Raw genomic sequence first — 25,279 nt, forward strand, 5'->3', positions numbered from 1 at the left:
CCTGCCCCATGTCTAATCGAAGCCATTTCCTAAGTATTTCTTGAATCTGTCCTCTCCTCTTCATCCCTGGCTCCTAGCAGGTCTCCCCAGACCCACTCTGCCTGCATTGGTCTGGGCTCTGCTCTGCAATCAGAGTTGATCTTTCTAAAGGGCAATCTAACCAGGTGCCCCTCCCCGGACTTAAAACCACTTGGTGGCTCACCAGCATCTCTCTCTAGTGTGGTCTTCACACGTGCCCTAGTCACAGAACCCCTTTGCTCAAAGTGAAATCTTATTTAAGGGGTACCACATATAAAATGGGAAATTAGAAATCACTGTGTCTAAAGGAGAGGGGCAGTCTCAGAGCCCAAATTCTGCGCCTCCATCTCCCCTCGCAGGAGTTCCTTGGGGAGCAGTAGGGACACTCCTGCTTTATACTGTGTCAGAACACGTAACAGGAAGGGAGTGGGGCTCTCACTCTTGCCCCTGAATTAATAACAAAGGTCCCAAAGTAGAGAGTGGCAAATACTTGGAATGTACATTCTAAAGAGGGCCACATACAAGCAGAGTAGAACTCACCCATCCAGGCCCTGCTAGATACCACCAGCCACCACCCTACCCCTCTTCCCAATCTACTTAAGAAGACTGGGGGCAAGGACAAGTCTCAGGTGCATACACGTCAAAACTGACCAAACTGTACATTTTAAATAGGTGCAGTTCATCCTATGCCGATTCCACCTTCCTAAAGCTTTAAAAGAAAAATAAAGAAGGTGAGGTATCAGCATGTGACGTCTTCAGATCAGAAAGAGTCCATCCCATCACTGCAAAGCCAGTAAGGGTGCTCCTCTAGGAGCGAGGAGGAGTGCCTGGCAGGACGGGGAGGCTGGCTGTACACCTGTTGAGCTGAACATCATAGCTCAGTGGAAGAAGGAGAAGAAGGCCTTTGGAGAACTTGACATATATACCCTGCATTTGGGAACAGGTATGACCCCAGACACAGGTCCCTAGCTTTTCACACAGGCTGACTGGAGCAGCCAAGCCAGCAGGGCAAGAAGGGGCCTCCTTCCCTACTGTCACACTCCCCTGTGGCTCATTCTGGGATTCAGGTGAAAGAATATGGATGTGGTGGGAGGTCATGAGCTACCAAGGGAAGGGAAGGGCATTGGGGGTACTCCTGTCAGGAATTCTCAGCTGGCTCTCTCTGAAGGATGCTCAGTAACAGACGGGGCCCCCTGAACACAGCCCCAAGAAAACCAGCAACAAAGGCCAGCAGCAGCGCACAGAAGCTGGCTGGGACAGAATGAGAAGGCACTTCCCCACCACTGACAAACAGGCAGCCACACAAGACAGGGCCCACGCTGGACCCCCAGCACCAAAGGGACCAGACCCAGAAGAGGGGATGTAAGGAGGTGCCCATAAAGCTATCCCACACCCCTCCCCACTCCCAGCCCTCAGCCCCCAGCAAATGGAAGGCTGCCCAGCTCTGGAAGATGAGAAGAGAGGAGATTTGAGTTGAGATTGGAATGTTAAACTAGCCTAGATTGTACTGGACTGTTTTTATGCCCTTTTCAAAAAATTACTTCAAAAACACACAAAAGTAGAGAGAATAGTATAACAAACCTTGGATCTATCACCCTTCTGCAAGCATTATCAACTAATGGCCCATTTTGTTTCATCTATACCCCTGACTCCCCAGCCCTCCCCAGATTATTTTGAAGGAAATTCCAGACATCATATCATTTTAATTATAAATATTTCATTATGTATCTCTAAAAGATAGGGACTCATATTTTTAAAAACATAGCCATAATAATGTCATCACAACCTAAAGAAATATATAACAATAATATAATATCATCAAATTCCAGTTCATAGGCGCATTTCCCCCGCTGTTTTATAATATGACTAGACTGAAATTGTCCATAACCGAAAGCGGCCAGAAAGTATGGAATCTGCCCATGATGCTGCAAAGGGCAAGAATGAGAGCACAGTTGAAGGCAATTGCTGGAAAGAATGAAACCTCTGCAGGTTCACATTCCATTACATTCAGACCCTTCAAGAAACCAGATACTATAAAATGTCCCCAGGGACCAGTCCCTGCCTGCCTATCATTGCCACCCAGTTTGGCTCCAGGAAGTAAGTGCTCCTCCGGGCTCCAGACATCTGGTGCATCCCTTGGCCACACCTTATTACAACCCGTCTCCCAATTTTTACTGTATCCTCTGGACCCAGCCAGGGTTTGTGAGGCCAGACGGCTAAGGATGGCGAGGCAGCCTCGAATCATGATGGCCCTGCCTGCCCGTGTGACTCTGACCACGACCCACCATCCAGAACACGCTGCCCTGGCTCCCTGCCCTCTGAACCAACCTCATCTATTAAACACCGCCCTGGATTTTGCCTGAACCTGGCAATTATAAATTCATCATACTGGACTGGACCTCCTGGCTGCCCCAGGTTCATTCCCAAGCCATTTTTGACATCTCTTCCATCTTTTCCATGTCATCTGTCTCCTTCTCCTCTTTTTCCAGCCCTGCTCCCTGCCCCTCGGTCCCCAGGGGAAGGCCATGCTCCCATCCAAGCCTGCCTGTGCTCAGCACCTTGCCTTACCTGTGGCATCCAGATGATCTTCTGTGTCCGGAAGAAGTGGTACATGGCCGAGAAGCTCTCGTAGCCTCCTCTCAGGATACGGATGGGGTGGCGGGCAAGGTGAGTCAGGGTTCTGCCACACTCAACGGCAGCTCCAAGCACAATTCCTAAGAGTAGAGACCAAAGAGATCAATGTCCCCTGTGTGCTCACCATTTGCCTAAAGGCCCAGTGGATAGGCACTCCATTCTGAAAAGCAATTGTCTAGAAAGCTGAAGCAAATATAAATAGAGGTGAATGTTACAATTAAAATTTAAAAAGCAATTCACCACCAAGTAAGCTGATCTTTTTCTATAAACTCCGAGATTTCATTTTTTTTTCATATTGTTGCAAGGAAGGATGATTCAGCATGAGGGGAATGTGTGTGTATATATACAATATCACATATTATATACCATACAATTCATCTATTTAAAGTATATAAATTAATGTTTTTTATTATATTCACAGTTGTGTAACCATCACTGCAGTCAATTTCAGAACATTTTAATCACTCCCAAAAGAAACCATGTACCAGTTAGAGGGTTTCATTCCTCATTTCCCTCCAAACATCCAGCTCTAGGCAACCATTAATCTAATTTCTATGGATTGACCTATTCTGGACATTTCATAGACACTGAATTATACAATATGTGGCGTTTTGTGTCTGGTTTCTTTCACTGAGCATAACGTTTTCAAAGTTCATCTATGTTGCAGCAAGTGTCAGCACTCCATCCTTTTTCATAGCTGAATAATATTCCACTGTGTGGCTCTCCACCTTTTGTTTACCCATTTATCTATTGATGACTATTTGGATGTTTCCATTTTGTGGCTATTATGAATAAGGCTGCTATGAACATCCATGTGCAAGGTTTTGTGTGCACATGTTTAATTTCTCTTGGTATATACTGTGGACAAAGAATGTTGCTTGCCATATCAGTAAACAAAGGATGCTGCGGCCATCAAGCCATCAGCCACTGCAGCTGCCCCCGACTGTGCAATTTTCCATGAGCAGGCAAATTATATGCGTGTGGTTTTTGGGTTTTGTTGTTCTGTGGTTGTGATTTCTTACCAAGTGAGGTTGGGGGCTCCATAGCACTAAAGTGAGGTCAGGTATAGACTGCAGACGGCGCTGTCTTTACTGACCAACATTTCCTAGGATTTCAGGGTCCAGCCGACAATCCTAGGATTGCAGACTGGAGACCAACAGGATGAGCTTAGGAAAGAGGGGACAATTTCCTGGCTAAGGACCTCCTGAGAAGACTGGTTTTATTAAAGGTGGAAGCCTAGCGCCACCCAGTGACCGCTGGTGTGAATGCCCAACCCATGGAACTCCACCCATATATATTAGTCACTGAGCCACAAGCAGCCGCAAGGGGTGGTCAGCCCAAAGCAGGGGCTGAATGGAGAATGCAGTGGAGCCTCAGTGAAGCAGATTAGAACTGACCACGCTCCAGCGTGTGGCTGGAGTGACTGCACTGTTCTCCAGCATCACTACCCTGGCCTTAGGAGACCAGACAGAGCCAAACTGCCCAGGTTTGAATCCTGGCCCCAGCACTTGCTAGGTGTGGTGGTTTAAAAACTCTCTTCACAAACCTAGAAAAATGGTACAGATGAACCGGTTTGCAGGGCAGAAGTTCAGACACAGATGTAGAGAACAAACATGGACATCAAGGGGGGAAAGCCGCGGGGGGGTGGGGATGGTGGTGTGATGAATCGGGCGATTGGGATTGACATGTATACACTGACGTGTATAAAATTGATGACTAATAAGAACCTGCTGTATAAAAAAATAAATAAAATTCAAAAAAGTTCTTTAAAAAAACTGATACTAAACTTTCTTTGGGTTATTTGTATGGAAATATGTTAATATAAATGTTTCAGACATTACATGAAATTCATAAAAATCTTATATGTTCTGGTATAATATTATAAGTCATAATTCTAGTTATTATTTTAAAATGTATGTCTCAGAAATAACTAAATTTCCTTGTCAATTGCATTATTATGAACTTTCCTCAAATCTTTAACCGTGGTCATTTTTAAGTCTTCGTCATTTACAGACAGTTCTGGGTGTACTGTGATGCTTTTGCAAAAATGCTCCTGTAAAAGGGTTTCATCTTCAACGAATTCATGGAAAAGGCTCTGACAAGTACAGGTTTCTGGTAACTGACTATACTGCTGAACTGAATGAATAAGCGTTTTCAGAACTCTAATGGAAAACTGATGGATTCATAAAAGTGCTAACAAAAGATCAAGATAAAAAAAAATTAATTACATGGGACTGAGTGAACTGATGAGGATGATTATAATTTTTGTGACTTTCCATTTGAATTAAAAAAAAAAAAACTCTCCCCACAAATTCTTTCAAACACCTCCCTTTAAAAGGTTGAGTTTAGGGACTTCCCTGGTGGTGCTCCCAATGCAGGGGGCCCAGGTTCGATCCCTGGTCAGGGAACTAGATCCCACATGCATGCTGCAACTAAGAGTTCGCATGCCACAACTAAGGAGCCCGCCTGCCACAACTAAGATGGTGCAACCAAATAAATAAATAATTAAATATATTTTTTAAAAAGGTTGAGTTTTAATTCCCCTCTCCTTGAGGGTAGGCTGTACTCAGTGACTTGCTTCTAATGAATAGAATGTGGCAAGAGTGACTGTTTAAGTCCCAAGACTAGGTCATAAAGGGTACATGGCTGTCCCTTTCTCTCCCTCTTTCTTGGATCACTCGCTCTGGGGTATACCGGCTGCCCTGTCGTGAGGCCATCTAAGCAGCCCCATGCAGAAATCCATGCAGTGAGGAACTGTGGACTCCTAGCTATTCCCATGTGAGTGACTCATCTCAGAGGCACATTATCTTGGCCTGGCCAAACCTTCACAACACAGCAGTTCTGGCTAACGTCATGACTACAACCTTAGGACAGGCTAGAACTTCCTAGCTAAGCTACTCCTGAATTCCACAGAAACGAATATATAATTAACGTTTATGGTATTAAACTACAGAGTTCGGCTTCCCTGGTGGCGCAGTGGTTGAGAGTCCGCCTGCCGACGCAGGGGACACGGGTTAGTGCCCCGGTCCGGGAAGATCCCACATGCCACGGAGCGGCTGAGCCCGTGAGCCGTGGCCGCTGAGCCTGCGCGTCTGGAGCCTGTGCTCCACAACAGGAGAGGCCACAACAGTGAGAGGCCCGCGTACCGCAAAAAAAAAAAAAAAAAAAAAAAAAAAAAACTACAGAGTTTTGGGGTAATTTGTTACACAGCAATAGATACCCATGGTCTCACACCTGGGGAATGAGTTACTTCACCTTCCTGGACCCCAGTTTCCTCATCAATAAAGTGGGGATGTTACCTATTAGGGCACAATTCTCCATGGTCTTTCGTGTTTCTACATAGCCTCTGAACAAAGGCACTGGCTTTTCAAGGATATGTGTATAACAAACAGCCTTGGATGATAGAGACAGTTTCTGCCTCCAGAGCCAAGGGCAGGCAGGCTTTCTGCCCATTTGTTAAAAAAGATTCAGGCCCCCTAAGCTCAGAGTTCTCCATAACACCACCCACTGCATTCTGGCTACTTTTACTGCTCTGAGAAATAAAGCCCTTTGTCTCTGACCCAGGAGCCTCTTGTCTTTTGCCAGCATCCATGAACCACGGCAGGCTCACCTGTCATCTTGCACAGGAAGGAAAAGTCCCAGGCCCTTCCCAGTTCCTGGCATTGCCATCCTCATCGGGCTGCTCTGCAGACTGCATGAGGTGACCCAGGCAGAGCTCCTGGCATGTGACAATAGTGCTCAATAACCGAACTCATATTCTTGCTGCTGTTGTAAAAACCCACCTTGATCGCCTTCATCAGTGTTGCCATCGTCGTTGTCACCTTTTAGGATGACATTCAGGGAGCTGGTGTTGTTATCATACACCACACAGTGTTCCACACACTCCAGATCCACAGACTCCGGGATAAGATATTCACCTGCCCTCTAAAGAAACCACAAAGGAAGGCTGCTGGCAGGTGGGTCCAGCTGAACCCATAGTCCCTGCACGCCAGCACCGGGAGGAGCCGGAGGCAGGACGGTGTTCATCTCGCTGACTACACACAGGCACGGGAGCACTGACAGCGGACAGAGAGTCTGCTAAACTCCAAGGACCTGCCACACCCATATTCCCTCCTGGGGGAAACTGACCACAGCTGACTGGGCCAGAGATAACTGCCGGGTCAAAGAACAGTGGTCTACGGACCAGCCCACAGCCCTTTAGGTGCCCTGGCATGAGTGCTATGAGAGCAGTCGTGGCCACCTTCACTAATGACATTCTCTGTCTGGGGGAGAGTGTTGGCGTTGGGGACCGAATCCAAACTCTGCCATGAAGAGGGCAGTGAGCAGAAGGCTTGAATGCACAGAAGTCGTAAGCAAGCAGGCATCATGAGGCAGGCTGTAAGCTCAAATGGAAGCTCTGTGAGAGCAGGAACTTTCGTCCCTTTATGGCCACTGATGTATCCTGAGCTTCCAGAACAGTGCCTGGCACACAGCAGGCCATAAATATGGTTAAAGGAAGGAATGGGCAGACAGCAGCAATGAGGTCATGAGGAGGAGCTGGGGACTGGCTGAGTCATCATTATGCTGGACCACAAGGGCAGCAACAACAGGTGCCTTCTGCCAAGGAGGGGATGACCTCTCCCAGTACCAGAACTGCCCAGGACTCCAAAGGGTGTCCCAGAGCTCAGGAAGGCCCAGCTGGTAGCAGCAGAGAGGTGGGTCTTCACTTGTTCGCAACGCTTCCTGAACGCCTCCACTACTCAGAGGAACCTGAGCCTGGCTCTGTCCCTTGTGACCTGAGCTGACTGTCGTAGAGGCCCTGACAGAGGACATTCAGGTGGGATAGGACGAGTGTGCATCTACTGTACTGCAAGGCAGAGCAGTAAGGCCCCTGGAAGTACAGACCCAGGACGTTCTCCAGGATTCTAAGGAGAGAAATCATATTCGTCTAACAGAATTGGGAGACAGGTGGTGCTCAGAGGACGAGCAGGACTTAGACAGGTGACAATGAGGGGGTAGAAGGCTCTGGGTATGGAGAAGAGCATGAGCAAAAGGGGAACGGTGAGAACAGCCCCTAGAGGCTTGAGCAGGTGGGAGCACAGGAGAGTTGTGGCCGAACATCCATTTTCACTTAATAAACATTCGTTGAGGACTCACTTTGCACTCACACTGTGCTAGGTTCTGAAATACGGAGATACAAAAAAAAAGAAAAAAACAAAAAGGGAAATGCCTGAGTTGGCCTGGAGGACTCAGAAGGGTCTCATGGGACAGGAGGCATTTGAGATGAGACTGTGAGGGCAAGTGGAAATTTGCCAGATGGACAAGGGCTGGGGGAGCATTCCAGGCTGAAGGAACAGATACCCATCATTCATTTTTAGTTAACAAATAGGTCCCAAGCACCTACCAGATGCCAGGGACCAGCGTGAGCACCCGGGATACAATGATGAACAAAGCGTACACGTCCCTGGGTCACAGAGAGCAGTGTGTCCAAGGGACCACACATAGTGTCATTTCCTAGATTGTAAGAGACCATTGGTTGTAAGATGCACCACCAATTTCATAACATTTGCAATCAGGAGTCTACACAGAAGGAGAGGTGTGTTGGCACATAACGCTACTTCAGGCAGGGCGGGGAGCAAGTGGTCCTGGGAAGACCTGAATCGGTGATCTAAAGCCCAGACCTCCCTCCTGGGCCCTGTTGCTCTCTGTGTCCCCTGCACACTGGGTTCACCTTCTCAGACCACTTTGTCCTGAAGCCTTAGTCACGACCACCAGCGATGCTCAGACTCCCATCCTCCAAACCCCACCACCAGAGCAGCCTTCCCTAATGCCAATTCTGATTTGCTGTTTTCTTCCCAGGCCAATCACCGTGGCCAGGGCCTGGATCCTATTCTAAGGAGCACCACTAGACCCCCCATTATTTAAGCAGAGAGAGGAGGAGTTCCCTTCAAAAAAGTGGAGGTGCCAGGCAGAAAAACAACAGATGTTGTGGCCACATTCACTTTCGGGGGAAAAGACTTTGTCACTTTAAGGTGCAAATCAATTGTAGGATATATTCCAACCTCAGAAGTGTTAAAATACGAGGACAAATGAGCATCTTAGACCCCAGGAAACACGGCAGGACAAGGTTGTGGAGGTGTCAGGGGAGAGTGGAAGCATGCCGGATGAGGCTGGAGAGGGAGGTGGAACCAGATCCGGTGTGTGAACACCGACTTGGGGGCTGTGTGTCCTGCTCATGCTGGGGTTCCCTTCCAGCCTTCAGGCCTGTAACCTCCTGGCCAGAAAGTAGGGGAGGGGAGGTGTGAGGTGTCATCCTGGCCGAGGGGCTGAGGCAGAGGGAATGCCTCTTTTCCAGAGCCGGGGGTACTGCCAGAATCAAAGGAACACACAGATTTGAGAGGTGAGTTGGAAGCTGAAAGCCATACAGGACGAAGGGGCTCTGAATCAGCTGCAAAACACCAAGGAAGGCCTGAAATGGAGATGAAGAGCTAGAGTATGGAGCCAGAAAACTGAAAATCCAGAGAGGAAAAAAGCAGATAATGACACACTAGGGCGGGGAAAGGGAGGTGTTAGGATCAAGCTTATCCCAGAAAAATACTTGAGGCAGGGCACAGGCTCCCTGGCCAGTTGTGTGGGAAAGGGCCAGAGGTGAAGTGCGCAGCAGCACGTGGCAGTGGGAACAGGGAGAAGGGGAAATATTGCAAGACAGAATTGTGGAAGTAAAATTGACAGGATGGCTAACTGCATGTGGACAGCTGAAGCTGTAAGCTTGGATGAAATCTCTGAAGAAAGTATACTGACCAACAGATATACAAGAACAGGGTAGTGGTTTCTTCAGGTGGCAGCAGGAGAAAATGAAGCTGAACCAAAGAGGTAGAGAAGAAACCAGGGAAGCAAGGGAGAACCTGGAAGTCAAGGGCAGAGAATGTGGTCAGGATGGGAGGGGTCAAGGTAGAGCCCAAGCGAAGGCTGCCATGCTCAGCAGTGACCAGAGAGAGAAGACTCCCTACGGGACTGGAGGGAAGGGCTTCACTGCAGGAGCGAGGCCGGTGACTGCCTGCAGGGCCCAGGCATTATAAAAGCTGGGCCGGGAATAGGAAGACAGGATGGAAATGGAAGGGAGGGTAGGGAAGGGGCTTCTGTCTCTGGGTTATACTAACTATTTCTATGGCTTGTTGTCTGTTGCCCAAGTAGAAGAGATGCTCCATGAGGCAGGGAGAATGAATTAAGGGCATCTTATATTCTGTTGTATCCCCAGGGTCTGGAACATTGCCTGGCAAGTCAAGGAATTAAAGCAACATTTGCTTAATGAAGCTGTTGACCGTGGGGGGCAGTGGGGAGACCTTAAGGAGTGTGAAACAGTGTAAGAGACCCTCATGGTGGACGCACAAGGGCAGTCCTGTCTCTGCCGCCCACAGTGTCCAGTAGTAGGTGCTGCCTCCTGGACCTCGGACACAATCTCCCATTCTCCCCACCCCCTGTAAGGTAGCCCCAGATTCTGACTCTGCCCATATACCTTCTTCACAAGACGGGCTGTAATCACATGGCTTTCATCATACTCCCATTTGGAACGCACATCTGAAAAGGAAAAGTATTTAACTAATAACTGCACTTGCAAAGGAACACATGACCAAACTAGAGCACTTACATCAGCATTAACATATATTTGTTTGGCAGTTAGGCAACACTTGTCGTGAATTTAAAATTCAAAGCGTGTAGCTGTCCTATTCTAGGCTGCCCATATAACTCCCCTGCCCCCTCATATCCACACCCATATCCCCCCGTAAGGAACAGTGAGACTCCGCATCTATGATTTAGGGGAAGTTCTCTCTGAGGTTGAAAAAAGCAGGGAGGGGAGAAATCAAAGTCAGGGTAGCCTCATACTAAATGCTCCATGGAATTTTAGACAAATTCAGACTCTAGAGCCTAAGAGTTGAGGTTCTAATGCCCCTGTGAGGACAGAAGTTGTGGTACTGATGTCCTCTAAGTTGGGAGGAACATGGAACATAAATCCTAAAAAGAACCGTTATGCATAAATCTTAAAAAGGACTGTTATCAAAAAAAAAAAAAAGGACTGTTATCCAAAATACACCAAGGATTCTTAAAATACAACAAGAAAACAATCAACTCAATTTTTAAAATGGGCAAAAGATATGAACAGACACACCATACCAAAGATAAATGGCAAATAAGCATATGGAAAGATGCTCCACATCATATGTCATCAAGGAAATGCAAATTGAAACATGAGATACCACTACATGCCTATCAGAATGGCAAAACTTCAAAACACAGAACACCAGATGCTGGTGCGGATGCAGGGCAACAGGAACTGTCATTTGTTGCCGGTGGGGATGTAAAATGGTACAGCCATTTTGGAAGACAGTTTGGCAGTTTTTAATAAAACCAAACATTCTCTTAACAGCAACTGTGCTCCTTGGTATTCACTCAAATGAGTGGAAAACGTATGACCACAGATGCTTATAGTAGCTTTTTCATAACTGCCAAAACTTGAGAGCAGCCAATATGTCCTTAAGTAGGTGAGTGGATAAACAAACTGTGGTACATCCAAACAATGGAATATTAATGAAACTGAAAAGAAAAGAGCTATCAAGTCATGAAAAGATATGGAGGAAAGTTTAATGCATATATGTGACAGAAGCCCATCTGAAAAGGCTTCATTTCACACTGTCCGATTCCAACTATATGACATTCTAGAAAAGGCAAAACTGTAAAGATCAGTGGCTGCCAGGGGTTAGTGACAGAGAGGGATGGACAGGCAGAACATACAGGATTTTTAGGTCAGGAAAACTATTCTGTGTGATATTATAATGATGGACATATGTCATTATATATTTGTCAAAACCCACAGAACGTATCAATACATCAACCCTAATGTAAACTGTGGGCTTTACGGGATAATGATGTGTCAGTGTAGGTTCATCAACTGTAACAACTATACCACTCTGGTTTGGGATGCTGACAGTTGAGGCTGTACCTGTGGGGTGTGGGGGGAGTCAGGGGTTATACAGGAACTCTCTGTACTTTCTGTTCAATTTTGCTGTGAACCTAAAACTTCTCTAAAAAACGTCTATTTTTTTAAAAAGACATAAGCAAGCACTAACCACAAAAGAAAACATTGATAAACCTAATCCTATTAAAATTTAAAATTTCTCTTTTCATTAAAATACGACATTGGGGGACTTCCCTGGTGGCACAGTGGTTAAGAATCTGCCTGCCAATGCAGGGGACACAGGTTCAATCCCTGGTCCGGGAAGATCAACTAAGCCCGTCCGCCACAACTACTGAGCCTGCACTCTAGAGCCCGTGAGCCAAAACTACTGAGCCCACGTGCCACAACTACTGAAGCCCACGTGCCTAGAGCCCGTACTCCGCAACAAGAGAAGCCACCGCAATGAGAAGCCCGCGCGTCACAATGAAGAGTAGCACCCACTCGCCGCAACTAGAGAAAGCCCGCATGCAGCAACGAAGACCCAATGCAGCCAAAAACTAAATAAATAAAAAATTTAAAAATACAACATTAAGAAAGCAAAAGGGCAAGCCAGAGACTGAGAGAAAATATCCCTAATACAAATAACTAAGAAAATCTCGTATCCAGAATTTATAAAGAACTTACAAAAATTCAGACATCTGAAGATATCTTTATCTGAAGATACCTGTATTATGAGACACATTTAGAAACAGCTCAAGACCACATCCCTGGGCTGACTCCAGCCCAGTAAAGTGCCTGCCTGAGGAAACTCAAGGCTTCCAAAGAACTTACTGTTTATTTCAGCCAACACCTGAAGATAGGGCCCCTGTCTCCCAGGCCCTGTGGAGGGTAAGAACCTAACTCAGATAAGCACCAGTTAGTAAACCCCCCTGGGTTTCACATGGTCCAACTCCCATCCCCTTTTTGTAGTTTTTCACTTCCCTGACTGAGCTCCACTCATCTCCCTCCCTACTCCCTCACTCTCCCTTTGAAAGGCCCAGTTGCCTCTGTGCAAATTGAGGTGGAGTTCCATTCACACTGGACTCTTCCCTATGGCAAGAGTATACTACCGATTAAACTCTGTGTTCACCACTCTGACTAGTGTCTGGCTTTGTTTATCTTTAACATGATTTAACAAAAACGAACAAACTACAGTATAGCTACATACAACAACATAAGCGAAACTTAATCATATAATTTTGAGCAAAGGAAGTCAGTGACATGGTCTATATGGCTTAAAAACAAGTGAAACTGAGTATAGTATATTATAAGCTTGTTTCACTCATAAATATAGATGCGAAAATCTGAAATGAATAGGAAGCTAAACCTAACCGTGTTCACAAAAAATAATATAACATGATCTAGTAGGAACTCTGTCATACTAGAAAATCATACTAGAAAATCTTTAAGATATTAAAGAAGGCACTTCCCTGGTGGTGCAGTAGTTAAGAATCTGCCTGCCAAAAAGTTAAAAAAAAAGAAAAAGAATCTGCCTGCCAATGCAGGGGACACGGGTTCAAGCCCTGGTCCGGGAAGATCCCACATGCCGTGGAACAACTAAGCCTGTGCGCCCCAACTACCAAGCCTGAGCTCTAGAGCTCACAAGCCACAACTAGTGAGCCTGTGTGCCACAACTACTGAAGCCTGCAAGCCTACAGCCCATGCTCCGCAACAAGAGAAGCCACCGCAATGAGAAGCTCATGCACCACAACGAAGAGTAGCCCCCCGCTTGCCGCAACTAGAGAAAGCCTGCGTGCAGCAACAAAGACCCAAAGCAGCCAAACATAAATAAATAAATAATTTTTTAAAGATATTAAAGGAGAAAAACTATGTTCATTTTAACAAATTAAGAAAATTTTCAATTCATGTCATGAAAAAAATTCTTAGTACATTAGGTATATATGGTAACTTCCTTAATGTGATAGGTAAATTACCCAGTATCTACAGTAAACATCATACTGATTGATAAAGTGAGAAACAAGACAAAATGCTCACTATTACTGTAACAGAGAAGAACAAACCTGACTCCATATTGGATCTATTCCTTTATCTCTAACCTTTGTGCTCTGTTGCCTGTGCTTAGTCATGCTGGCTCTACACCTTTGTAAAGGAATGTTGCCTATAGCATGAAATATATATACTAGCCCTTTCTCAAGGTTCTGACTCCCAGGCTTGACCTTTAAAAGGTATAACATTTGTCTTGTTGGAGGTTTACAGGAACATTGTGACCAGACCTATGTGGACAGCTGCAAGAAGAAAGGATTATTACATACCCTCTGGAGTCTGGCCAGCACCAAGAAGTTTGCAATAACCAGCCACATGCCCTCCCCTTTTAGTATAAAAGGGGCCTGAATTCTAACTCAAGTAGGATGGTTCTTTGGGACACTAGTCCACTATCTTCTCAGTCTGCTGGCTTTCCAAATAAAGTCACTATTCCTTGCCCCAACAACTCATCTCTTGATTTATTGGCCTGTGGTGCAGTGAGCAGTACGAGCTTGGACTTGGTATCATCACTGTTCCTTTTTTTTTTAAACATATTTATTGGAGTATAATTACTTTACAATGGTGTGTTAGTTTCTGCTTTATAACACACTGTTCCTTTTTAACACTGTACTGGAGGGCAAAGGGTATAGCAATGTAGTGAGACTTAAGAACTGAAACAGAAGAAATAAAACTTTTGTTATAAGCAGATAAATGATTATTTTACATAAAATCCAAGAGAATCACAAACAATTAGCATTAGTAGGAGAGTACATCAAGGTTGCTAGATACAATATATTTTAAAAATCAATAACGGTCTGAAAGTGCAGAAAAAAAGAGAATGTTTTAAAAGAGAAAAAGGCTTATAGTAATGTCTCAATGATCCAAGTGTCTACCAAAACTTGCAAATCAGCAACAGAGACTAAAGAGATGGATGTGCATACCAGCAATGATTCAGAAATCCTGTAAAACCAAGAAAAGTTACAAGAAAATAGAAGCTGAAGCCCATTCCATAAATGATCCTGTGAATGATGAAAAACCTATGACAAAAAAGAAAAAGAAAAGCTTTCTACCAAAATAGTCAGGAAGTGCCAAAGGGTGACAGCAAAGTAGAGGAGAATAAAAAGAAAAGTACCTGCATGAGAAAAAAAAGTAAAATGATAACTCTGGAAAGTAAATCAAGTTAAAAAAGCAGCAAGACTGCTCAGAAGGGGCCTGCTCGGGTGAAAACAACTCCTTCTACAGATCTTCTTCTTTACATGGGGCCAATTCCCAAAAATGTCTCCTTTCCAAAAAGATAACAAAAAGGAAAAGTCCAACATGCAGAGTGAACATAAAGTAAAATGCAGCATCTCTAGGAAAGTGCAGGTGCACAGGGTCTCCTACCACCATCACCACTGCAGCCAAAGGAAAACTTAAAAGAGGAGGAGTCAAAAGACCAAAAATTACTCTCCAAAGGGAAGAAAACAGGCTCCCCTTCAGAAAATAGCAGCAGAAGGGGCAGATAAGAGTCTTGCTGGTTTTGCTGCCAGTATAAAGGAATCTACTGGTACTTCATCCTCTGAATAAAACCTGAATTTCACCCAGAGGGTGAAATTTCAGATAGTTAACAGGCTGACATTATGCACTGTAAAATGGAAAATGATCAGAACACAACAGAGAACCTCCCTGGTAAGAACTCAGCAGGTGGAGAACCAATTTCACCACTGCTTCTTCTCCCACCAATAGAAACATGTGGAGCAGTGTCTAGAACCACACTGGCATCACCTCCTGTTACCATGTCAATAGATGAGTCTCAGGATACTGATGAAGATGCATGCATCCACAGTCATGATGGAAGTGACCTAAGTGACAACATGTCAGAGGGTAGTGATGATTCTGGACTGCACAGGGCTCAGCCAGTTCCACAAGAAACTAATAGAAGAAATGCAAAGGAAGTCTTGGCAGTCTAAGGGACTGAAGGAGATTTTGTTTGTATCTTCTACGCTTCTTTTTTTGGAAAAGAAAAAGATCACAGCAAACATTTCAATCATCCTTTGGTTAGTGTACACGTCCTCGAAAAAGCAGCTAAAGGGAGAAGTAATTAAACTTTGGACAAGGTTTTAGTTCCTAGTTTGTATATCTATTACATTTTATATTCATTCACGGTAATAGACAATCTTTTATTTTGAAAATTGCTTTGATAGTTTCCGATGTTGATTTTTAAGTGGTACTCTTTTCCTTAGGACTTTATGTATACCTATTGATTGTTGTATAAATTTTAGCAAATCCAAGGGAGTTAGTACGCTAAACCAGCAGACATCTAATCTGTTAGCTCATGCGTTTAACTGAAACAAGGAGGCCAAGATGGCATTTTATTGCCTTGTGCAGCTACAACTTGTTTTTCCCCATGTCTATCTTTTCCTGTTTCACCTTAACTTATTCTCAGTTCCTTGTTTAGCTCTATAAAAATTGGCATACTTAATAGCAAATTATTTGAAGAATTTGCCTGCTTTATATAATATTAACACTTAAAAAATTTTTTAGAGATGATAAGACATTTAAATTGAAGTAAACGTAAACCAAAATGTGAGAAATGGAGAACTGATTGAAACAAAAAGGTGTTTATTTGGGCTTTGTTAGGACCGCAGCCCAAGAGACACCGATTCAAGAAGCACTTGAATTGTGTTCCGCCAGATTACAAAATGGGAGAGGCTTATAAAGGGCAAAAAACTTCACAAGGTTACATACATTGTTTGTCAAGAATTAGAATTGGAGTTGGCAAGAAGTAAGGGTGCTTGTTAAGCAAGGATTGGTTGGGGATTGAGATGTTTCATAGTTTCAGTGTGGGAAGAGGGGGCTCAGACTTTGATACTACAAGGTTGAAGCTAGCAGCTGCTAGCAGATACTGTTTTGAAAATGGCTGGTGGTATCCATGAGTTTTATACGGTTCAGAAAATTCAAGCTCTCAGTGATGTAGGAACATGTCTAAAACCACATCCACAGTGGCCACCCAGATCCATTTTGGATGCCTGAACTCCATTTTCACTTTTAAATGATCTTAAATATGTCAAAAAGTTTTTCCAACAACTGACATCCAGGCATTTATTTCCTGAGTTTTGATCAGTATTTCTTATTTGGGTACGTTAATCACCATAAAAACTGATTTTGATCCATTTTTGCTGTTGTTGCTGTTGCTGCTGCTATAATGGCTTAAGATGTTGCACATTGTCATAGTTTTAACCTATGTAGTTTTTTCTAGAAATAACATGTGTTGAACAGTAACACTTTATACCTATATACACATGTTTACTCTGGTCTCTTTGGAGGAATGCTTTTAGACTATTTGCAAAAGGTCATTTTTCTTTGCTGCAATTATCTTTTGCAGAATATTAGTGTGTGCAAGTTTGAGCAATGAAACACGAAATCTGCAAGTTCAATCCATTGAACTGATTTTCACATCCTTTCTCTATGCCAGAGCCTGTATTTTGTATGCTACTTATTTTGAATGGATGTAGTAAATTCACAGCTCTCAGCTTTTATTTTGCAATAACCCAACCCCTAGGCTCTATAGTGAAAGGATTTTCATCTCAAATACCAGCCATCAGTAATTTCTTTTTTGTGTTTGTTTCTTTTTGGCCTGTTTTGGTACAGCTACTTCCTAAATGACAGTGTTAAGTCAGATATTTGAGAAAAACGGTTGGTGTCTATATGGCTACTCAACTGAATAAAGAACTCTAAGTGATATTTGGAAAGTGCAAACCTGGAATGAGGAGACATGATTATTCCTTCAAACTATACAGAATCTCACTTGTATAATAGCTACCTATGGCTTCAGAATTTCACAACAAACTCAAGATAAGAGAGACAGTATGACTGCTGGCAGACCAGCTGCAACTTCCTATGAACACAATGAAAAAGACTAGTGAAACTCAAGTACATTCTAGATTAAAAATCCACACTTTCCCAGGGATCTCCACAAACTAGTACGTGTCCTGGTTGTCCCATTGAGACAGGCTGGAACCTGGGACCCTTTGCTGCAGTACTTGCACCTGGACAAAAGTCTCCTCCAGCAATAAATACAAAGAAACTATAAGGGACTAAAAATAACTACATGCATGCCCAGTTGGGAAAATTATGAACAACAAAATACAAAAAGACCAACAACCCAACTGCCACTTCTGAGGAGTTGAGAGCAAAAGCAAGGTGCTACACATGTACCCTGCACACAGCACTACCAAGGGGGTGGGCAGACCACCTTATTATTATAATTCAAATATATACTCTCTTACTGACAGAGTTGACACAAAGCAGAATTACTAGCCAAATATAGAAGATTGGTTCAAGATGGCAGAGTAGAAGGATGTGCTCTTACTCCCTCCTGCGAGAGCAACGGTATCACAACTAACTGCTGAACAATCATCGACAGGAAGACACTGAAACTCACCAGAAAAGATACCCCACATCCAAAGACAAAGGAGAAGCCACAATGAGACGGTACGAGGGGTGCAATCACAATAAAATCAAATCCCATAACTGCCAGGTGGCTGACCCACAGACTGGAGAACACTTATACCACAGAAGTCCACCCACTGGAGTGAAGGTTCTGAGCCCCACGTCAGGCTTCCCAACCTGGGGGTCTAGCAACAGGAGGAGAAATTCCTAGAGAGTCAGACTTTGAAGCCTAGCGGGATTTGATTGCAGGACTTTGACAGGACTGGGGGAAACAGAGACTCCACTCTCAGAGGGCACACACAAAGTAGTGTGTGCACTGGGACCCAGGGGAAGGAGCAGTGACCCCATAGGAGACTGAACCAGACCTACATGCTAGTGTTAGAGGGTCTCCTGCAGAGGCAGGGGGTGGCTGTGACTCACCATGAGGACAAGGACACTGGCAGTGGAAGTTCTGGGAAGTACTCCATGGCATGAGCCCTCCCAGAGGCCACCATTAGCCCTACCAAAGAGCCCAGGTAGGCTCCAGTGTTGGGTCACCTCAGGCCAAACAACCAACAGGGAGGGAACCCAGCCCCACCCATCAGCAGACAAGCAGATTAAAGTTTTACTGAGCTCTGCCCACCAGAGCAACACCCAGCTCTACCCACCACCAGTTCCTCCCATCAGGAACCTTACACAAGCCTCTTAGATAGCTTCATCCACCAGAGGGCAGACAGCAGAAGCAAGAAGAACTACAATCCTGCAGCCTGTGGAATGAAAACCACATTCACAGAAAGATAGACAAGATGAAAAGGCAGAGGGCTATGTACCAGATGAAGGAACAAGATAAAACCCCAGAAAAACAACTAAGTGAAGTGGAGATAGGCAGCCTTCCAGAAAAATAATTCAAAATAATGATAGTGAAGATGATCCAGGACCTCGGAAAAAGAATGGAGGCAAAGATCAAGAAGATGCAAGAAATGTTTAACAAGGACCTAGAAGAATTAAAGAAAAACAAACAGAGATGAACAATACAATAACTGAAATGAAAAATACACTAGAAGGAATCAATAGCAGAATAACTGAGGCAGAAGAACAGATAAGTGACCTGGAAGACAGAATGGTGGAATTCACTGCCCTGGAACAGAATAAAGACAAAAGAATGAAAAGAAATGAAGACAGCCTAAGAGACCTCTGGGACAACATTAAACGCAACAACATTCACATTATAGGGGTCCCAGAAGGAGAAGAGAGGGAGAAAAGACCCAAGAAAATATTTGAAGAGATTATAATTGAAAACTTCCCTAGCATGGGAAAGGAAATAGCCACCCAAGTCCTGGAAGCGCAGAGAGTCCCAGGCAGGAGAATCCCAAGGAGAAACACACCAAGACACATAGTAATCAAACTGACAAAAATTAAAGGCAAAGAAAAATTACTGAAAGCAACAAGGGAAAAACGACAAATAACATACAAGGGAACTCCCATAAGGTTAATAGCTGATTTCTCAGCAGAAACTCTACAAGCCAGAAGGGGGTGGCATGACATATTTAAAGTGATGAAAGGGAAGAACCTACAACCAAGATCACTCTACCCTGCAAGGCTATCATTCAGATTCGATGGAGAAATCAAAAGCTTTACAGACAAGCAAAAGCCAAGAGAATTCAGCACCACCAAACCAACTCTACAACAAATGCTAAAGGAACTTCTCTAAGTGGGAAACACAAGAAAAGGACCTACAAAAACAAACCCATAACAATTAAGAAAATGGTAACAGGAACATACATATTGATAACTACCTTAAACATGTATGGATTAAATGCTCCAATCAAAAGACACAGGCTTGATGAATGGATACAAAAACAAGACCCATATGTATGCTGTCTACAAGAGACCCACTTCAGACCTAGGGACACATACAGACTGAAAGTGAGGTGAGGGAAAAAGATATTCCATGCAAATGGAAATCAAAAGAAAGCTGGAGTAGCAATACTCATATCAGATAAGATAGACTTTAAAATAAAGAATGTAACAAGAGACAAAGAAGGACACTACATAATGATCAAGGGATCAATCCAAGGAGAAGATATAACAATTATAAATATATATGCACCCAACATAGGAGCACCTCAGTACATAAAGCAATTGCTAACGGCTATAAAAGAAGAAATCAACAGAAACACAATAATAGTGGGAGACTTTAACACCTCACTTACACCAAGGGACAGATCATCCAGACAAAAAATTAATAAGGAAATACAAGCTTTAAATGACACAACAGACTAGACAGATTTAATTGATATTTATAGGACATTCCATCCAAAAACAGCAGATTACACTTTCTTCTCAAGTGCACACAGAACATTCCCCAGCATAGACCACATCTTGGGTCACAAATCAAGCCTCAGTAAATTTAAGACAATTGAAATGATACCAAGCATCTTTTCTGACCACAACACTATGAGATTAGAAATGAATTACAGGGAAAAAAATATAAAAAACACAAACACATGGAGGTTAAACAAAACATTACTAAATAACCAAGAGATCACTGAAGAAATCAAAGAGGAAATCAAAAAATACCTGGAGACAAATGACAATGAAAACACAACAATCCAAAACCTATGGGGTGCAGCAAAAGCAGTAATAAGAGGGAAGTTGATAGTAATACAATCCTACCTCAAGAAACAAGAAAAATCTCAAATAAAACAATCTAACCTTAAACCTAAAGGAACTAGAGAAAGAAGAACAAACAAAACCCAAAGTTAGTAGAAGGCAAGAAATCATAAATATCAGAGCAGAAATAAATGAAATAGAAACAAAGAAAACAATAGCATAGATCAATAAAACTAAAACCTGGTTCTTTGAGAAGATGTAGTAAATTGATAAACCTTTAGCCAGACTCATCAAGAAAAAGAGGGAGAGGGGACTTCCGGGAAGATGGCGGAAGAGTAAGACACGGAGATCACCTTCCTCCCCACAGATACACCAGAAATACATCTACGCGTGGAACAACTCCTATGGAGCACCTACTGAACGCTGGCAGAAGACCTCAGACCTCCCAAAAGGCAAGGAACCCCCCACGTACCTGGTTAGGGCAAAAGAAAAAACTAAACAGAGACAAAAGGATAGGGACGGGTCCTGCACCAGCGGGAGAGAGCTGTGAAGGAGGAAAAGTGTCCACACACTAGGAAGCCCCTTCGCGGGTGGAGACTTCAGGAGGCGGAGTGGGGGAGCTTGGGAGCCGCGGAGGAGAGCACAGCAACAGGGGTGCGGAGGGCAAAGCGGACAGATTCCAGCGCAGAGGATCGGACTGACCGGAACTCACCAGCCGAGAGGCTTGTCTGCTCGCCCGCCGGGGCGGGCGGGACTGGGAGCTGAGGCTTCGGCTTTTGTCGGAGCCCCGGGAGAGGACTGAGGTTGGCGGCGTGAACACAGCCTGCAGGGCGTTAGTGCACCGCGGCTAGCCGGGAGAGAGTCCGGGGAAAAGTCTGGACCTGCCGAAGAGGCAAGAGACTTTTACGTCCCTCTTCGTTTCCTGGTGCACGAGGAGAGGGGATTAAGAGCGCTGCTTGAGAGAGCTCCAGGGACGGGCGCGAGCCGCGGCTAAAAGTGCGGAGCCCAGAGACAGACATGAGACGCTAAGGCCGCTGCTGCCGCCACCAGGAGGCCTGTGTGCGAACACAGGTCACTAGCCACACGCCCTTCCGGGGAGCCTGTGCAGCCCGCCACTGCCAGGGTCCTGGGATCCAGGGACAACTCCCCCGGGAGAACGCATGGCGCGCCTCAGGCTGCAACGTCACGCCAGCCTCTGCCGCCGCAGGCCGGCTCCACACTCCGTGACCCTCCCTACCCCCCCCAGCCTGAGTGAGCCAGAGCCTCCGAATCAGCGGCTCCTTTAACCCCGTCCTGTCTGAGCAAAGAACAGACGCCCTCCGGCGACCTACACGCACAGGCAGGGCCAAATCCAAAGCTGAGCCCCTGGAGCTGTGCGAACAAAGAAGAGAAAGGGAAATCTCTCCCAGCAGCCTCAGGAGCAGCAGATTAAAGCTCCACAATCAACTTGATATACCCTGCATCTGTGGAATACCTGAATAGACAACGAATCATCCCAAATTAAGGAGCCCTGTGGATGAAAGGCTCTTGGTGCTGCAGCCAGGAGTCAGTGCTGTGCCTCTGGGGTGGGAGAGCCAACTTCAGGACACTGGTCCACAAGAGGCCTCCCAGCTGCACATAATATCAAACAGCAAAAATCTCCGAGAGATCTCCATCTCAACGCCAGCACCCAGCTTCACTCAACGACCAGCAAGCTACAGTGCTGGACATCCTATGCCAAACAACTAGCAAGACAGGAACACAACCCCACCCATTAGCAGAGAGGCTGCCCAAAATCATAATAAGTCTACAGACACCCCAAAACACACCACCAGACGTGGACCTGCCCACCAGAAAGACAAGATCCAGCCTCATCCACCAGAACACAGGCACTAGTACCCTCCACCAGGAAGCCTACACAAGCCACTGAACCAACCTTAGCCACTGGGGACAGACACAAAAAACAACAGGAACTACGAACCTTCAGCCTGCGAAAAAGGAGACCCCAAACACAGTAAGATAAGCAAAATGAAAAGACAGAAAAACACACAGCAGATGAAGGAGCAAGATAAAAACCCACCAGACCTAACAAATGAAGAGGAAATAGGCAGTCTACCTGAAAAAGAATTCAGAATAATGATAGTAAGGTTGATCTGAAATCTTGGAGATAGAATGGACAATAGAATGGACAAAATGCAAGAATCAGTTAACAAGGACCTAGAAGAACTAAAGATGAAACAAGCAACGATGAACAACACAATAAATGAAATTAAAAGTACTCTAGATGGGATCAATAGCAGAATAACTGAGGCAGAAGAATGGATAAGTGACCTGGAAGATAAAATAGTGGAAATAACTACTGCAGAGCAGAATAAAGAAAAAAGAATGAAAAGAACTGAGGACAGTCTCAGAGACCTCTGGGACAACATTAAACGCACCAACATTCGAATTATAGGGGTTCCAGAAGAAGAAGAGAAAAAGAAAGGGACTGAGAAAATATTTGAAGAGATTATAGTTGAAAACTTCCCTAATATGGGAAAGGAAATAGTTAATCAAGTCCAGGAAGCACAGAGAGTCCCATACAGGATAAATCCAAGGAGAAATATGCCAAGACACATATTAATCAAACTGTCAAAAATTAAATACAAAGAAAACATATTAAAAGCAGCAAGGGAAAAACAACAAATAACACACAAGGGAATCCCCATAAGGTTAACAGCTGATCTTTCAGCAGAAACTCTGCAAGCCAGAAGGGAGTGGCAGGACATATTGAAAGTGTTGAAGGAGAAAAACCTGCAACCAAGATTACTCTACCCAGCAAGGATCTCATTCAGATTTGATGGAGAAATTAAAACCTTTACAGACAAGCAAAAGCTGAGAGAGTTCAGCACCACCAAACCAGCTCTACAACAACTGCTAAAGGAACTTCTCTAGGCAAGAAACACAAGAGAAGGAAAAGACCTACAATAATGAACCCAAAACAATTAAGAAAATGGGAATGGGAACACACATATCGATAATTACCTTAAATGTAAATGGACTAAATGCTCCCACCAAAAGACACAGATTGGCTGAATGGATACAAAAACAAGACCCATATATTTGCTGTCTACAACAGACCCACTTCAGACCTAGAGACACATACAGACTGAAAGTAAGGGGATGGAAAAAGGTATTTCATGCAAATGGAAACCAAAAGAAAGCTGGAGTAGCAATTCTCATATCAGACAAAATAGACTTTAAAACAAAGACTATTAGAAGAGACAAAGAAGGACACTACATAATGATCAAGGGATCGATCCAAGAGGAAGATATAACAATTGTAAATATTTATGCACCCAACATAGGTGCACCTCAATACATAAGGCAAATACTGACAACCATAAAAGGGGAAATCGACAGTAACACATTCATAGTAGGGGACCTTAACACCCCACTTTCACCAATGGACAGATCATCCAAATGAAAATAAATAAGGAAACACAAGCTTTAAATGATACATTAAACGAGATGGAGTTAATGGATATTTATAGGACATTCCATCCAAAAACAACAGAATACACATTTTTCTCAAGTGCTCATGGAACATTCTCCAGGATAGATCATATCTTGGGTCACAAATCAAGCCTTGGTAAATTTAAGAAAATTGAAATTGTATCAAGTATCTTTTCCGACCACAATGCTATGAGACTCGATATCAATTACAGGAGAAGATCTATAAAAAATACAAACACATGGAGGCTAAACAATACACTACTTAATAACGAAGTGATCACTGAAGAAATCAAAGAGGAAATCAAAAAATACCTAGAAACAAATGACAATGGAGACACGACGACTCAAAATCTATGGGATGCAGCAAAAGCAGTTCTAAGACGGAAGTTTATAGCAATACAATCTTACCTTAAGAAACATGAAACATCTTGAATAAACAACCTAACCTTGCACCTAAAGCAATTAGAGAAAGAAGAACAAAAAAACCCCAAAGTTAGCAGGAGGAAAAAATCATAAAAATCAGATCAGAAATAAATGAAATAGAAATGAAGGAAACGATAGCAAAGATCAATAAAACTAAAATCTGGTTCTTTGAAAGGATAAACAAAATTGATAAACCATTAGCCAGACTCATCAAGAAAAAAAGGGAGAAGACTCAAATCAATAGAATTAGAAATGAAAAAGGAGAAGTAACAACTGACACTGCAGAAATACAAAAGATCATGAGAGATTACTACAAGCAACTCTATGCCAATAAAATGGACAACCTGGAAGAAATGGACAAATTCTTAGAAAGGCACAACCTGCCAAGACTGAATCAGGAAGAAATAGAAAATATGAACAGACCAATCACAAGCACTGAAATTGAAACTGTGATTAAAAATCTCCCAACAAGCAAAAGCCCAGGACCAGATGGCTTCACAGGCGAATTCTATCAAACATTTAGAGAAGAGCTAACACCTATCCTTCTCAAACTCTTCCAAAATATAGCAGAGGGAGGAACACTCCCAAACTCATTCTATGAGGCCACCATCACCCTGATACCAAAACCAGACAAGGATGTCACAAAGAAAGAAAACTACAGGCCAATATCACTGATGAACATAGATGCAAAGATCCTCAACAAAATACTAGCAAACAGAATCCAACAGCACATTAAAAGGATCATACACCATG

At 44.0% G+C, this 25,279-nt stretch overlaps 1 protein-coding gene across 11 annotated transcripts in view; it reads right to left on the reverse strand.

The window, feature by feature from the left end:
• Positions 1-25,279, reverse strand: part of STYXL1 (serine/threonine/tyrosine interacting like 1) — a 120,086-nt gene that overhangs the window by 23,366 nt on the left and 71,441 nt on the right. For 7 of the 11 annotated variants that reach the window (XM_060124455.1, XM_060124451.1, XM_060124450.1 and 4 more), the window contains 3 exons: positions 10,148-10,209; positions 6,435-6,576; positions 2,587-2,732 (listed from right to left, as the gene is read on the reverse strand). In XM_060124455.1, the coding sequence (XP_059980438.1) occupies positions 2,587-2,732; positions 6,435-6,576; positions 10,148-10,209 (350 nt within the window). The remainder of the gene's footprint in view (positions 1-2,586; positions 2,733-6,434; positions 6,577-10,147; positions 10,210-25,279) is intronic. The other 4 variants (XM_060124458.1, XM_060124457.1, XM_060124459.1 and 1 more) reach the window with 2 other exon arrangements.

Source organism: Lagenorhynchus albirostris, chromosome 15, assembly GCF_949774975.1.
Source record: "Lagenorhynchus albirostris chromosome 15, mLagAlb1.1, whole genome shotgun sequence".
Classification (NCBI taxonomy): Eukaryota; Metazoa; Chordata; class Mammalia; order Artiodactyla; family Delphinidae; genus Lagenorhynchus; species Lagenorhynchus albirostris.